Below are 13,611 nucleotides of genomic sequence, written 5' to 3'. Positions count from 1 at the left end.
GTTGTTGGTTGGGATTAAACTGACTATGAATAGACGGATTATACAGATTATTAGCTGACCGTGTGTGTGTGTGTGTGTGTGTGTGTGTGTGTGTGTGTGTGTGTGTGTGTGTGTGTGTGTGTGTGTGTGTCACACACCTATAAAGCAAGCTTGGGAGATCTAGAGGAGTCAACTGTAACCATTTTTAGCCACTTTACAGAGCAGCGCTACTGCTGTTGTTCTGCACAGACACACTGTGTCAGTCCCTTCATTTCTGCAGCCCAGTCCCACACCACAATATGTAATGTCTCTGTTAGTCCACAATGCAAAACAACTTAAAGACCTGCAAACTGTGAGATGCATACCTTTTTTTGTTGTTGTTGTTTTAGCTTGTTGTAAGGACAAAACTCATCTGACATCCTATCAAAATGCAAAGTGCAGCAGAGTTAATGTTGTGAATGAGCGTCATCTTCTCCTAACCCAGACTGATTAGTTTTTTGGTGCTTTTTAAATGGAGGTTCATTTCCCCACTTGGTACGGTTCATTTGTTCAGATGCAAACAAAGTAATCCAAAGTAATTTGGGCGCAGACCAAAACAATTGCAGCGAGAACATTTGGAATAAGTGGTGTCAGTCCACGTCCAAACAAACTCCAAACACTGAACCCAGTGGCACGCTGCAAGTTTATGCAAACACTTTCTCATAGCCAGTATGCATCTGAGATGTGATAGAGTACCAAGAACATGCAGAATGTAGTAACCAGCCCTAAAATGAACCAAGGGCTCGCTAGTCCATAATTGTCCAGAACACAGCACCTTGTCATGCATTTATTTTTGTTGCTTTTGCTGAGACACATTTGGCCAGTAAATGGACACACCTGGTTTGTAGTGACTCATTTTGTTTTGGAGTTTTCTCTGTGAAAAGAAACTTAACCACTGGAAAAAGCTACAAGTACTCATGTCCTGATTCTTAAAAAATTACAGAGAATTTGGGTTGTCAGATAGTCAAACAAAACGGCAACTAAAATGTAATCTTAAAGTCATGCAAAAATGAATATAATTCTACCACACACGTGCTCTACAAATGTGTAGCATTTGAGTGAAAGTGGGATTTTTACACACATAGAATAGTTTGTATTTGTAGATGTGTTGAGTGAGTATTTGCTTTGCTTGTTTTATTTGGTATAGGTAAAGATTTTTACACTGGCCTTCCATAGCCAGATATCTTCAGACATATTAGGATGAAAATGTGGGAAATCCAAGGTCAAAATGTGCTGTCTAAGAGAAGTGGGAATCATTGTTATTGTGATAAAAAGCATTTTGATTTATTGCTTCAAAATGGGAGGCCCTGGCAGACTGACCCCCGGCTGCCAAGACTGGCAATAGGGACATGGAATGTCACCTCTCTGGTGGGGAAGGAGCCTGACTTAGTGCGTGAGGTTGAGAGGTACCGGCTAGATATAGTCGGGCTCACCTCTGGAAACAGTCTCCTGGAGAGGGGCTGGACTCTGTCTCAGTCTGGAGTTGCCCCTGGTGAGAGGCGGCGGGCTGGGGTGGGTATTCTAATATCCCCTCGGCTTGCTGCCGGTACGTTGGGGTTTTTCCCGGTGGATGAGAGGGTTTGTTCCCTGCGCCTTAGGGTCGGGGAACGGGTCCTGACTGTCATCTGCGCTTATGCGCCGAGTGGCAGTTCGGAGTACCCAGCCTTCTTAGAGTCCCTGGGGGGGGGTGCTGGAAGGTGCTCCACCTGGAGACTCTGTTGTCCTGCTGGGAGACTTCAATGCTCACGTGGGTAACGACAGCGAGACCTGGAGGGGCGTGATTGGGAGTAACGGCCTCCCTGATCTGAACCCGAGCGGTGCTTTGTTATTGGACTTCTGTGCTAATCACAGTTTGGCCATAACGAACACCCTGTTCGAACATAAGAGTGTCCATAAGTGCACGTGGCACCAGGACGCTCTAGGCCGTAGGTCGATGATCGATTTTGTAATTGTATCACCAGACCTGCGACCATATGTTCTGGACACTCGGGTAAAGAGAGGGGCTGAGCTGTCAACTGATCACCACCTGGTGGTGAGTTGGATCAGGTGGCGGGGGAGGACGCTGGACAGACCTGGTGCACCTAAACGCGTAGTGAGGGTGTGCTGGGAACGTCTAGCAGAGGCCCCAGTCCGTGAGATCTTCAACGCACACCTCCGGCAGAGCTTCAACAGCATTCCGAGGGAGACTGGGGACATTGTGTCCGAATGGACCCTCGGGGTGTCCTGTGGGAGGTGTTGCGGGAGTATGGGGTGTCTGGCCCATTGCTACGGGCCATTCGATCCCTATACAACCGTTGCAAGAGCTTGGTTCGCATTGCCGGCAATAAGTCGGACTCGTTCCCGGTGGGTGATGGGCTCCGCCAGGGCTGCCCTTTGTCTCCGGTTCTGTTCATAATTTTTATGGACAGGATTTCTAGCCGCAGCCAAGTGGCGGAGGGCTTTCACTTTGGTGGCCTCAGAATCTCATCTCTGATTTTTGCGGATGATGTGGTTCTGTTGGCTTCATCGGGTGAGGGCCTCCAGCTCGCACTGGAACGGTTCGCAGCAGAGTGTGAAGCAGCGGGAATGAGGATCAGCACCTCCAAATCTGAGGCCATGGTTCTCAACTGGAAAAGGGTGGAGTGCCCACTCCGGGTCGGGGATGAGTTCCTGCCCCAAGTGGAGGAGTTCAAGTATCTCGGGGTCTTGTTTGCGAGTGATGGGAGAAGGGAGCTGGAGATCGACAGACGGATTGGGGCTGCAGCTGCAGTAATGCAGACGCTGCACCGGTCCGTCGTGGTGAAGAGGGAGCTGAATGTAAAAGCGAAGCTCTCAATTTACCGGTCGATCTACGTCCCTACCCTCACCTATGGCCACGAGCTGTGGGTAGTGACCGAAAGAACGAGATCGCGGATACAAGCGGCAGAAATGAGCTTCCTCCGAAGGGTGGCTGGCCTCTCTCTTAGAGATAGGGTGAGAAGTTCGGCCATCCGGGAGGGGCTCAGAGTAGAGCCGCTGCTGCTCCACATCGAAAGGAGCCAGCTGAGGTGGTTCGGGCATCTGACAAGGATGCCCCCTGGGCGCCTCCTGGGTGAGGTGTTCCAGGCATGTCCCACCGGGAGGAGGCCCCGGGGCAGACCCAGGACACGCTGGAGAGATTATATCTCTCGGCTGGCCTGGGAACGCCTTGGTGTTCCCCCGGATAAGCTGGAGGAGGTGGCTGGGGAGAGGGAGGTCTGGGCCTCTTTGCTTAGGCTGCTGCCCCCGCGACCCGGCCTCAGATAAAGCGGATGAAGATGGATGGATGGCTTCAAAATGGGACTGTAAAGCAGGCACACTGACCAACACTGCTATTACAAGCTGTCATAAATGTTACATTCACCTGGCCAGCTAAACTGTTTGTATTACAGTCATCTAGCTTAATTGAAAAGGTGTCGACTATTGTACTGTTAAAGGTATTTTGAGCTTAAAATGGCATTCAGCAGTCGCTTTTGTTACTTGTTTTGAGCAAGTAAACAAAAGTCCTAGTTTTACATAGCCTTGTATTGAGTAGGTCTGCACATAACGTAGGTGATGAGATTGTGTTACTTTTTTAGCTTATTCCAAATTGGAAGCTTTGTTGAGCTAGTGTGTTGAGTTTTAATTTAGTTTAGTTTTTTTCGGTTCAGTTGAATGAACGTTAGCTTTGCCATACTTGGCTAACATCCTCTGTATGTGAGATGAGATCTTATGTTTGCACTACTCCCCAAGTACTTTACTTTCATATAATATTCCTTACAAATTCATGGTTAAAAAAATAAATATGTCTATGCATCTAATTCAAATGTGGATGATACTTTTCAGATTTTTTTTATTTTTTATTTTTTACTTTCCCTGATCCCTGCTTCCACCTTGGGTTTACCAACTTCCTACTGTGCGACTGACGTTACCTCGCTAGAAAAATCATTAACCTCAACGGCACCATCTGGTGAAGTGAAAAAGTAATTGGTTTTATTATTCTACTGCTGACAAGTTACTTTTTATTTGAAACCATATGATATGATATCGATATCTGGTGTCTTTCTTTCAACACAGCATCGCCATGCGTTATATCATTCGATTGCTCTATTGATTTTTTTTTTTTTTTTAAATTACCCAGGCTAACATTAGCTAGTACAATATTACGTTTATGCCAAGCTTGTGCTTTGTAAGGTCCTTATCACTGAAAGTATCAAGCACACAAATGCACATGTAGCTTCTTCTTTTTCTTCTTTTTTTTTTTTTTAATCCTTTATAAAAGAAATTCAACTACAGCTCAAAAAGCATGATTGCATCAACAATCTGCTGAATGATGAAGCCTTTTTTTCCTCCTGGGAAATCACACCTCGGTTTATCTTATGAGGAATTCAATTAAAAACTGACCTCAGCCTTCTGTTCCAAACCAGCGGTGTCAGCTGCTCATAAACTGTGTGAAATCTGAGTTTATCTCTCTGAATTTACTCTGTAATTCATTTGATTTGTTTAATAGTCTGGTTTTAATAAATTCCTCAGCTGCTTGCAGTCATTTTGTGGCACTGTTTCTGAATGTAGATGAATGTGTGACCATGTCTTAGTCCTTCTGAAAGCTGTGCAGTGTGATCTTAACCGAATAACAGTGTAACAAGTAATTTGCAGTAACTTTTTATTGTGATTTTTTTTTTTCTTTATCTTTTTATATGCTGACAGGTCGATTCTTCCCTCTGATGGAGGAAAAAAACAAAAAAAACAAAAGTTGTGATTATGTCTGTGTAAACCACATTAGAGCACTCATATCAGCATCACTGGTTCCACTCAGCCAGGCATGGCAAAACCACCTCTCCGATCACAGAGTTCAGAGAGTGATACAGTCTAAGAGCCACTGCCATAAACATGTAATATGTATATGTTAATAAATATAGAAAAAAAACAGTTATTACTTATATAGTCAAATAAAGATTTGATTGATTTATATTTTTACCTTCAGAAAACTATAAAATCTGCTTTGATAGTCTTGTCAGAAACATATTGAAAGATAAGATAAATATTGGAGCCATGCAGCACCAGACAAAGTCTCTAAATAACACTTTTTACAAAGTGGAAGCAGGATAAAGAGAAAATTAGCTTCATACTTATTGATTTCTGACTCAGAAACTTGATTATTACTATAACTCATTGTTCTACATCAGACTGTCAGCTTCACCTTCTTTATCCTTCATAGAGCAGTGACATGAAATTTACACCCCAGGGGCCAAATCAACCCAGTAATAGGTTGCCATCTGGCCCGCAAACAGTTTTCTGTTTTACTAAATGAAACTGACTGAAGAGGATCAAAGCTTTGTTTAATGTTGTGTTAACTCTTTTCAATGTAACCACAGTATTTTTACCTGTAGCTTTAGAATAGATAGAAATAGATTATTAGGTGTGGGTGACATAGCCTCCAAATTATATCACTGTATTTCAAGGAAATTATGATAATATTTCTGACAGTAATGGGGGAAAACATTATTGGAAGCACTTTTTGGTGCTTCCAGCTTACAGGCAGTGGTATTTATTAGTGTGAATAAAAATAAAGGACAGTTTCCATTCTTCTTTTCCAGTGAGTTAATGCCATGTTGACAGAGTACCTGATTCAAAGGGAGAATCTGTTGCTACAAGGCACCAGCAGCAGCAGTACAGTGCAATAGCAGTGACACATTAAATTAAGAACAAAATTAGCCTTCGTACTGTTTTCTTTGTAAACTTTAAATCAAATTTGCATAACTGCTAAATACTTTAACAGAAAAGTAACTTAATCCTGTAACTCCTGAGGAGTCGGCACAATAGTGTGAAAGTTGAAAAATATGTTGTACCTGGAGTGTTTGATCTTGAGTTGAGCTTGTTAAAAGCTGCTTAAAGCCCACACATAACCAGCTAGCATATAGCTAGCATGTCCGCCTTCATAGGCTAGATGTTTTTGATGGTGTGTTTTTTGCCTCAAGTGATGAAACAAGTTTGTTGTTTCCACCTTTAGCAGAAACAGTTTTGTTGCATATTTTGTAAAGCGTTGAGCTTTCTTGGAGGTTGTTGTAGTAACTCCCTGCTCCTTTTTTACTAAATTGTCATCAGAGAGTCACACTCGGCTCTCCTTGTTAGTAATGCCTGGGTTATTTTTGTCATTGTGTGCACTAAGGAGCATAAACGCTTGATATCGTTTGATATCATGATATGATACTTTCATATCGCATCATTATACTGGTATTATCAGGCAATATAGTATGGCACCTATGTATCAACTTATCAAGTTAATAACAATGACATGAACTAAACTATGTTTGGTTTTTATTTATTTAGCCTTTGCTCACATACATTTCTTTTAATTCTTGGCAGGTTTGAGGACCTGTGATCATATAGGCTTGCCTGGTGGCCAATCAGGCAACAGCCAGGCTCACTAAGGAGGGAGACATACAGTGAGACTGGGAGACGTTTTTTTGAGCACACCTGCACTGCTTTACCCACCTCACGCCAACCTCAGCGTCATGTCTATCCCCAGCGGCAGCCCAGAAAGAGAGGGCTCTGGTGGGGCTCCCCCTCAGCTGGAGTGCCCTTCCTCCCCACCTGGCATGGATCCAGATCCCTCATCGAATGGCAGCCCTGTGCTCAGCCCAGACTCCTCTTCCCACGATGCAGTGCTGTCAGCACCTGCAGCCTCCCCAGCAGACTCCGAGAACTTGAGTCCTGATGAATTAGAGCTGCTAGCCAAACTGGAGGAGCAGAACAGGTAAGATCAGTAGTTTTCATTGTTGTGTTAAGCTTTTAAACTGAAAACACAGCAGTTTTTTTAGCTTCAATGTGGCCCAGGATTTATTAACTATTTGACTTTTTTTCTTGTATAGGAAGCCAGTCAAATCAAAGTCTTTGTAACAAACTTTGTAGCACCATATCAGACTAAAAAAAAAAAACAACAACTGCGTGAGAGCTGCAAGTTTAATTGCAGTTTTCACAAGAAAATGAAAACTGCATGTTTAAGAACCCTGTTTATGTTTGATGCACTGATTGTTGCATGTGCAAAGTGTTATAGCAACACAGCATTGTTATCAGAATGGGGTAGTCTCTTTTTGCAGAAAATCTTCCCCAAAAAATCTGCTTCTGCCTTGATTTAACACGGAGATGCCTGAAGAGATTCGCCTGTTCACAGGGCGATGAAGCTGAAAAGACACTAAAGCGTATTGCATGCCAGCAGTTATGACTTCACATTTGGCACAGACCACTGAGCACAAGGACAACAGTGAGGATGAACTGCTGTTAGAGTCACCAGGCAAATCTAATAAAAAACACTTATAAAGATTGGCAACTTTGGCCCAAAATAAGCATTTTTTTTTCTCTCTGCAGATTTACTCACTATTACATTGTCAATATCTGCCTCATCTCACCTGAAACTCTGAATGAATGTCTTGCTAATTGAAAAATTGGAAAATTACTATTATGTTCATGCCTGTGAGTGTATGTAAACTTCTTACCACAACTGTAGATACTGTGAAGGAACGAGCTGGTTAGGCATGAAGTCACAGAGCAGTTATAGAAAAAGTAGATTTTATTTTATCTAAAATTGCCAAGAAAACCCAACAAATTTTTACAAAAGTTAAAATATTTTTATGAATCCTTGAAAGAGATCAAATAAATAGCTAAACTCAAGTTGTGTTATATAATCCCGTGTTCAGTGTTGGGAAGGTTACTAAAATGTATTCCACTACAGATTACAGAATACATGCCCCAAAATGTATTTTGTAACGTATTCCGTTACGTTACTCAATGAGAGTAACATATTCTGAATACTTTGGATTACTTAATATATTATCATGCTTTTTACAACTACATGACTGTACTATTGCTGTGTGATTTATTACTGTTACTGAAGGCTACTCGCCATACCAATACCAACTAGATTTTTCAATCTTAATATAAAATTAGTAACAGTAGGGTGGACATTAGGTAAGGCTGCACTTTTTGCGGCGATCACAAACTATTCAGCACGTATATAAAACAGGTCCCATAGTAAAGGGACCTCTGGCTAATACGTCGGGTTGCGTGTCGGGCTGGTAACCGAAAACTAGCTTTACTTTGTTGTCTGGGTCAACTTTGCTAGCGAGAGGCAGAGAGATGTGTTGAAAGGCTGCTCCAACGGAACTTATTGTTTCGGAGAAAAACACGAACACAGTGTACAGTCGAGTCTTAATAGCTTACTTACAACTGGGCTACACTGCCCATGAGGCTACATTCTTTAGGGCTATGCCTGTAACACTCTGTCTATTGCCTTCATATTAAATAATTTTTGAACAATAATTTTTACAAATATTTTGTCACATCATTATGCGGGCCGCAAGTAGAGGTGACATGGGCCGCGACATTGAAACACAGGCATTAGAGGCTCTTAATGCGTGTTTTGTTTGGGTTTCCACCAGCGTGGAATTACCAAAAATAGAGAGGGGACAGCCTAACATATGAAACAGGAAAAGACCCCTGTGTAATCCCTTTGTTTATAAAAAAAAAAAAAAAAAAAAAGTAACCGTATTTGGAATACCACCTTTTAAAATGGTAACTGTAACGGAATACAGTTACTCATATTTTGTATTTTATATACGTATTCCATTACTCCCCAACACTGCCCGTGTTAATATTACAACTAACTGCTCAAACAAAACAGACCCAAAATCAGCTTAAACAAACCAAAGACTGACCCAACAAACAAGAGACAAAGGAGAGATAAAAATACTGCCTCATCCGATCAAATGAGAGACACAAGAAGAGCATACACTCTAACAAATGAATTCATTAGAAGGAAACAAACCCAAGAGTTATAGTTATAGTAACTGTAATGGTTACTTTATATTAACATAAATTAATTAGAACTAAAGTCAAGAGTCCAAGGAAATAGTCCTGGATTCCTGGGCATTCCAGGACGTCAGCAGCTAAACGGACTCCACGGCATACTAAGCTTAAACTGTGTACCACAAATAGAACCAAGGTATTTCAATAAATGCTAAACAATTACGAGAATGATGTGCGATATCAAAGATTGTGTTGTCAAGTTTGTGTTCGTGGAACTCAATTATGATGAGAGGTTCCCTGCAGCAAGGAGCCTTCATGGTGTTACGGCTTCTTTCTAGGATTGTTAAAGTTCACATATGGAACAGAAGGGAAACACTCTGCCCAATTGCTCGCATGCAACTATATATTCACGTCAGGAAACACTTCAGGGTTGAAAAAGACACAAGGTACATCTAGATAGAAATTCGCATTGAAATAACTATTTTTGACATCCAAGTGTAATGGAGTCAGGCATGATGGAAAATAGGATTTATAGCAAATATAAAACTTTTCTGGTTTTCTGATTAATACAGCTGAATTGTGTAGCCTCTGTTAATAGTCACGATAGCAGGAGGGTCACATGAACCACCATGGGGTTCACTCAAGACCAACTTAATTAATTTTCTTTAGAGAATAAAATTTTATAATCAAAAATGATTAAAATAAGATATTTTGCAATTTCTATGTTGTGTGTTACTTCAGGAAGCTCTGTGTTTCAGGATCTATTTTTCCAGAGATAAATTTGAACATTTATTTTCTTGGCTTCAGAGAAAATAATTGTTGTTGTTTTTTTATTCAAGGTTGAGGTTTAATCTGTGATAGGTAATGTTTAATCCCACACAACCAGGAGCACTAGCCTTTGCATTGGAATTTGTATTTATAAATGTGTTACCTTAAATAATCCACCACTGCAGAAGGAGTGTTTTCATTAGGCTGTGTTTACTGCCATCAAGCTAAAATCCCAAGAAATCACTTTGAGAAGAAGAACAACAGTAGCACATTTTCAGCTTCACAGCCAGTCCCAGCAGAATGGTCAGAGTGCTGGACGGAGGTGTAAAGTGACTTAAAAGAAACTGACATCTGAGGTCAAAGTGGACTGAACCTTGGAGTAAAGAGCTGCCCTTCTTAATCACATCACCTCTGCATTTTGCTGCCCTGCTGTACAGCAGACTCCACAAGGACTTAAAGGAAATCACTCGCCCCAGCCTATATTTGAGTTCGAGTTCTTCCAAATTCAAACTTATAGTTCAGGAGCATTTTAGCTTTAGCTTAGCATATAACCATTAAACCCCCTTCCCACCTAAATAAATGAATAAATAAACCAAGGGGAACATGCCTTGCAGCTGCTGGTGCCTCTCTAAATTTAGCATTTTTTGCAATGTCACATTCTGCCTCTCGCTCTCGCTTATCTTAGCTTAACTCTCCGGTGTGTAACATAAATAAGCTCTCCTGTGTGATCAGTCATAAATTCAGCTTCCTGTTCTCATAATCTGTGTCTTCACGCAGGTTGCTGGAGGCTGATTCCAAGTCCATGCGGTCAATGAGTGGCTCGCGACGCAACAGTGGCTCCTCGCTGGTCTCCAGCTCCTCGGCCTCCTCAAACCTGTCGCACCTGGAGGAAGACACGTGGATCTTATGGGGCCGCATCGTCAACGAATGGGAGGAGTGGAGACGCAAGAAGGACAAACTCCTGAAGGTGAGGGGAGAGTCTGGCACTTGAAGTAGAGAATGAAGTATTTGGAAGGCACGTGGTTTTTTTCCCCTGAGAATGAGTCACTGAGTGCGATTCAAAATAAGAACACCAGTAAGGAAATTATGAGCCTCCTCATTTTATTTTTATAGTTGGCGGGTCACATTTCACAAGTCGATTTTCCAATTTGTTTCCTAATGTCTGACTCATATTCTGGTTTTGCTTTGTTTTTTTTAAGTGGCTGGTTGGTCATTTATAGCTTTGCTCACAGACTATGACTGGTTTATTTCTATTCGTGAAGTCACAGTGGGTGTCCTTTTTCTAGCTGTCTGCAAGTGTGCTCAAAAATGTCTCGCAGTGTTACCCTCAAATTCAGCACAAACAAAAACACTATTGGTATGAAGCTGTCCTTTTTTGTTTGTTTGTTTTTAATACAGTAAAATACCAATAATGCCCTCTATCTGCCCTCTGCCTCCCATCCCTCTCTTTGTCTCTCTGTGTCCTCCATCACAAAAAGACTAAACCCCCAGGGAAGACAAGATGGACGAGAGAGGACACAATAAAAATGAGTCAGGGGAACCTGGGAGCTCACACAAACCAAGCAAAAATCTATAAGCAGGCTATAAATGCTGAAAATAGAAAATAGCAATCCATCTTAATTTACAACTGAGTGTGATTACAAAACGATGCTAGATTGTCCTTGTAAATAGAAATCTGTTAGCGTTTCATAATTGAGTTTGCGTTGATGTCTTTTCTTCTGAGGTGCTTTAATATCTGTAAAATGACATCTTTCAGTATATAAAGAGGCTGGGTATTAATAATAGTAATAATAATGGATTGCATTTATATAGCGCTTTTTGGGGCCCTCAAAGCGCTTTACAATTCCACTATTCACTCACACACTGGTGGAGGCAAGCTACAGTTGTAGCCACAGCTGCCCTGGGGCAGACTGACAGAAGCGAGGCTGCCATATCGCGCCATCGGCCCCTCTGGCCATCACCAGTAGGCGGTAGGTGAAGTGTCTTGGCCAAGGACACAGCGACCGAGACTGTCCGAGCCGGGGCTCGAACCGGCAACCTTCCGGTTACAAGACGAACTGCCAACTCTTTGAGCCACGACCGCCCTGTACTCTATTTTAATATCACTCGTTTCACTCTCTCTGTCTTCCAGGAGTTGATCAGAAAGGGCATTCCTCATCATTTCCGGGCCATCGTGTGGCAGCTTCTGGGCAATGCCACAGACATGCCGGTGAAGAACCAGTACTCTGAACTGCTGAAGATGTCCTCCCCCTGTGAGAAGCTAATCCGCAGAGATATCGCCCGCACCTACCCTGAGCACGAGTTCTTCAAAGGCCAGGACAGCCTCGGACAGGAGGTCCTCTTCAATGTCATGAAGGTGAGAACTGCAGCGTTTGATCACCTCAAGGTCTGAATTTATCAGGGGGAGGGGCTTTTTTTTATGTTTTTGAAACATGGTTTATCATCTGTAAAAACAGACTTATTTACACTGTGAGCTTTGAAATATGTGTATTGGTCACACTGAAGAAAAAATAGGACCAAATCAAAAATGGTTACAAGCACTAAGCGCTGATTTTGGTTGAGCCGCAGTCTTCAGTCACTCTGTAGTGTCACTGTAGCACAACAGCCAGATGAACAGTCAACTTTCTGGAATTTCCTTCACTTGCTTTCTTAAATGACACATCTACAAATAAATGTCTGGACAAGAACGACTAATATGGATATGTTGATTTGACAGTGGTGTGAAATTATTGTATTTAGCTATTGTATTAATATTTTTTTTAAATTCCGACTTTATTTCAGAATGACAGGAAGTGCTGTGTAGTTTTAATGAAACCCTAACATGCAAAACTAAAAGCCATTTTTAAACCTTTAATCTTTCTGCAACAAATGGAAGGATTTGATTGGCTGTGTCTTTTTGATCAGACTGAGTTTTACCTTCGTAATGTGATTTTTGTTCCTGGGGAGAAAAACAAATTGCAGAGACACACAAAAATGTGGAAATATGTTTACTGTCATGGAGACAAGCTCGTTTCCTGTCTGCAAATCAGTTGAGCTCCCTTGTAGCTGAGCTGCTCAGGAAATGAAGGGACCTCCGGTGCCTTGTTGGTCCTGTCGCTAGGTCTGATTGTCCTGTCACAAATAAAGATGTATTTTTCTAAACATACAGAACATAGTAACTGAAATCTAGTGTGTGTGTGCATCCTTTTTTTCCCTTTTTCAGGCGTACTCTCTGGTGGATCGAGAGGTGGGCTACTGCCAGGGCAGCGCATTCATTGTTGGATTGCTTCTAATGCAGGTAATTGTCAAACGGTGTGCTGCAGGAAACTGAACCATAAGAGAATATTTTTGCCTCAAGGCTCAGCACATTTTATCTGTAAACAATCTCTTTATTATAGCCACAGTTATTTATGTAGCAGGTCTTTGAACAATTAAAGTGCAGTTAATTTGTTTTTTGAGATTTCTGTGAAATAGAGATGGTGTATTATACACAGTCCAGCACAGTTTGATTTCTAACAATCTTCTCGCCTTCTCCCAGATGCCAGAGGAGGAGGCCTTTTGTGTTTTTGTTCGTCTGATGCAGGAGTATCGCCTGAGGGAGCTCTTCAAGCCCAGCATGGCAGAGCTCGGTCTCTGCATCTACCAGTTTGAATATCTGCTACAGGTAAAAAGGAAGCAAGAGCGTGCATCTAAAAAACGATAAATGTTGCAGTGTGAACGCTCTCCACAAAGGGGCAGCAGATCTTTCTTTTCTTTTTTGTTTTTTTTAATCTCCAGCACATCACTTCCTTTTCAGGTATGTTCTCTTGGGTCTATTTTAGTTTTTTGAGATGCTAACTTTCTTTCCTGTTTGTTTTTTGTTAACTTTTGTGATTTCAGGAGCAGCTTCCAGAGCTGAATGTCCATTTCCGGTCCCAGAGTTTCCACACTTCCATGTATGCCTCATCCTGGTTCCTCACGCTTTTTCTCACCTTTCTCCCTCTTCCTGTCGCCACACGCATCTTTGATATTTTCATGTATGAGGTAAGAAATATACAAAGCATACAAAATATCGAAAGATTGGTT

At 41.9% G+C, this 13,611-nt stretch overlaps 1 protein-coding gene across 2 annotated transcripts in view; it reads left to right on the top strand.

The window, feature by feature from the left end:
• evi5l (ecotropic viral integration site 5 like) overlaps positions 1 to 13,611 on the top strand; it is a 43,162-nt gene that overhangs the window by 8,807 nt on the left and 20,744 nt on the right. For both annotated transcript variants that reach the window (XM_084930963.1, XM_084930962.1), the window contains exons 2-7: positions 6,361 to 6,751; positions 10,345 to 10,534; positions 11,699 to 11,923; positions 12,770 to 12,844; positions 13,085 to 13,210; positions 13,426 to 13,569. In XM_084930963.1, the coding sequence (XP_084787089.1) occupies positions 6,510 to 6,751; positions 10,345 to 10,534; positions 11,699 to 11,923; positions 12,770 to 12,844; positions 13,085 to 13,210; positions 13,426 to 13,569 (1,002 nt within the window). In that variant the 5' untranslated portion in view covers positions 6,361 to 6,509. The remainder of the gene's footprint in view (positions 1 to 6,360; positions 6,752 to 10,344; positions 10,535 to 11,698; positions 11,924 to 12,769; positions 12,845 to 13,084; positions 13,211 to 13,425; positions 13,570 to 13,611) is intronic.

The sequence above is a fragment of the Perissodus microlepis genome, chromosome 6, assembly GCF_051167445.1.
Source record: "Perissodus microlepis isolate ML-2025 ecotype Zambia chromosome 6, ASM5116744v1, whole genome shotgun sequence".
Taxonomy (NCBI): Eukaryota; Metazoa; Chordata; class Actinopteri; order Cichliformes; family Cichlidae; genus Perissodus; species Perissodus microlepis.
Note: the sequence above shows the minus strand (reverse complement) of the source record. Positions and strands in the feature narration are given on the sequence as shown.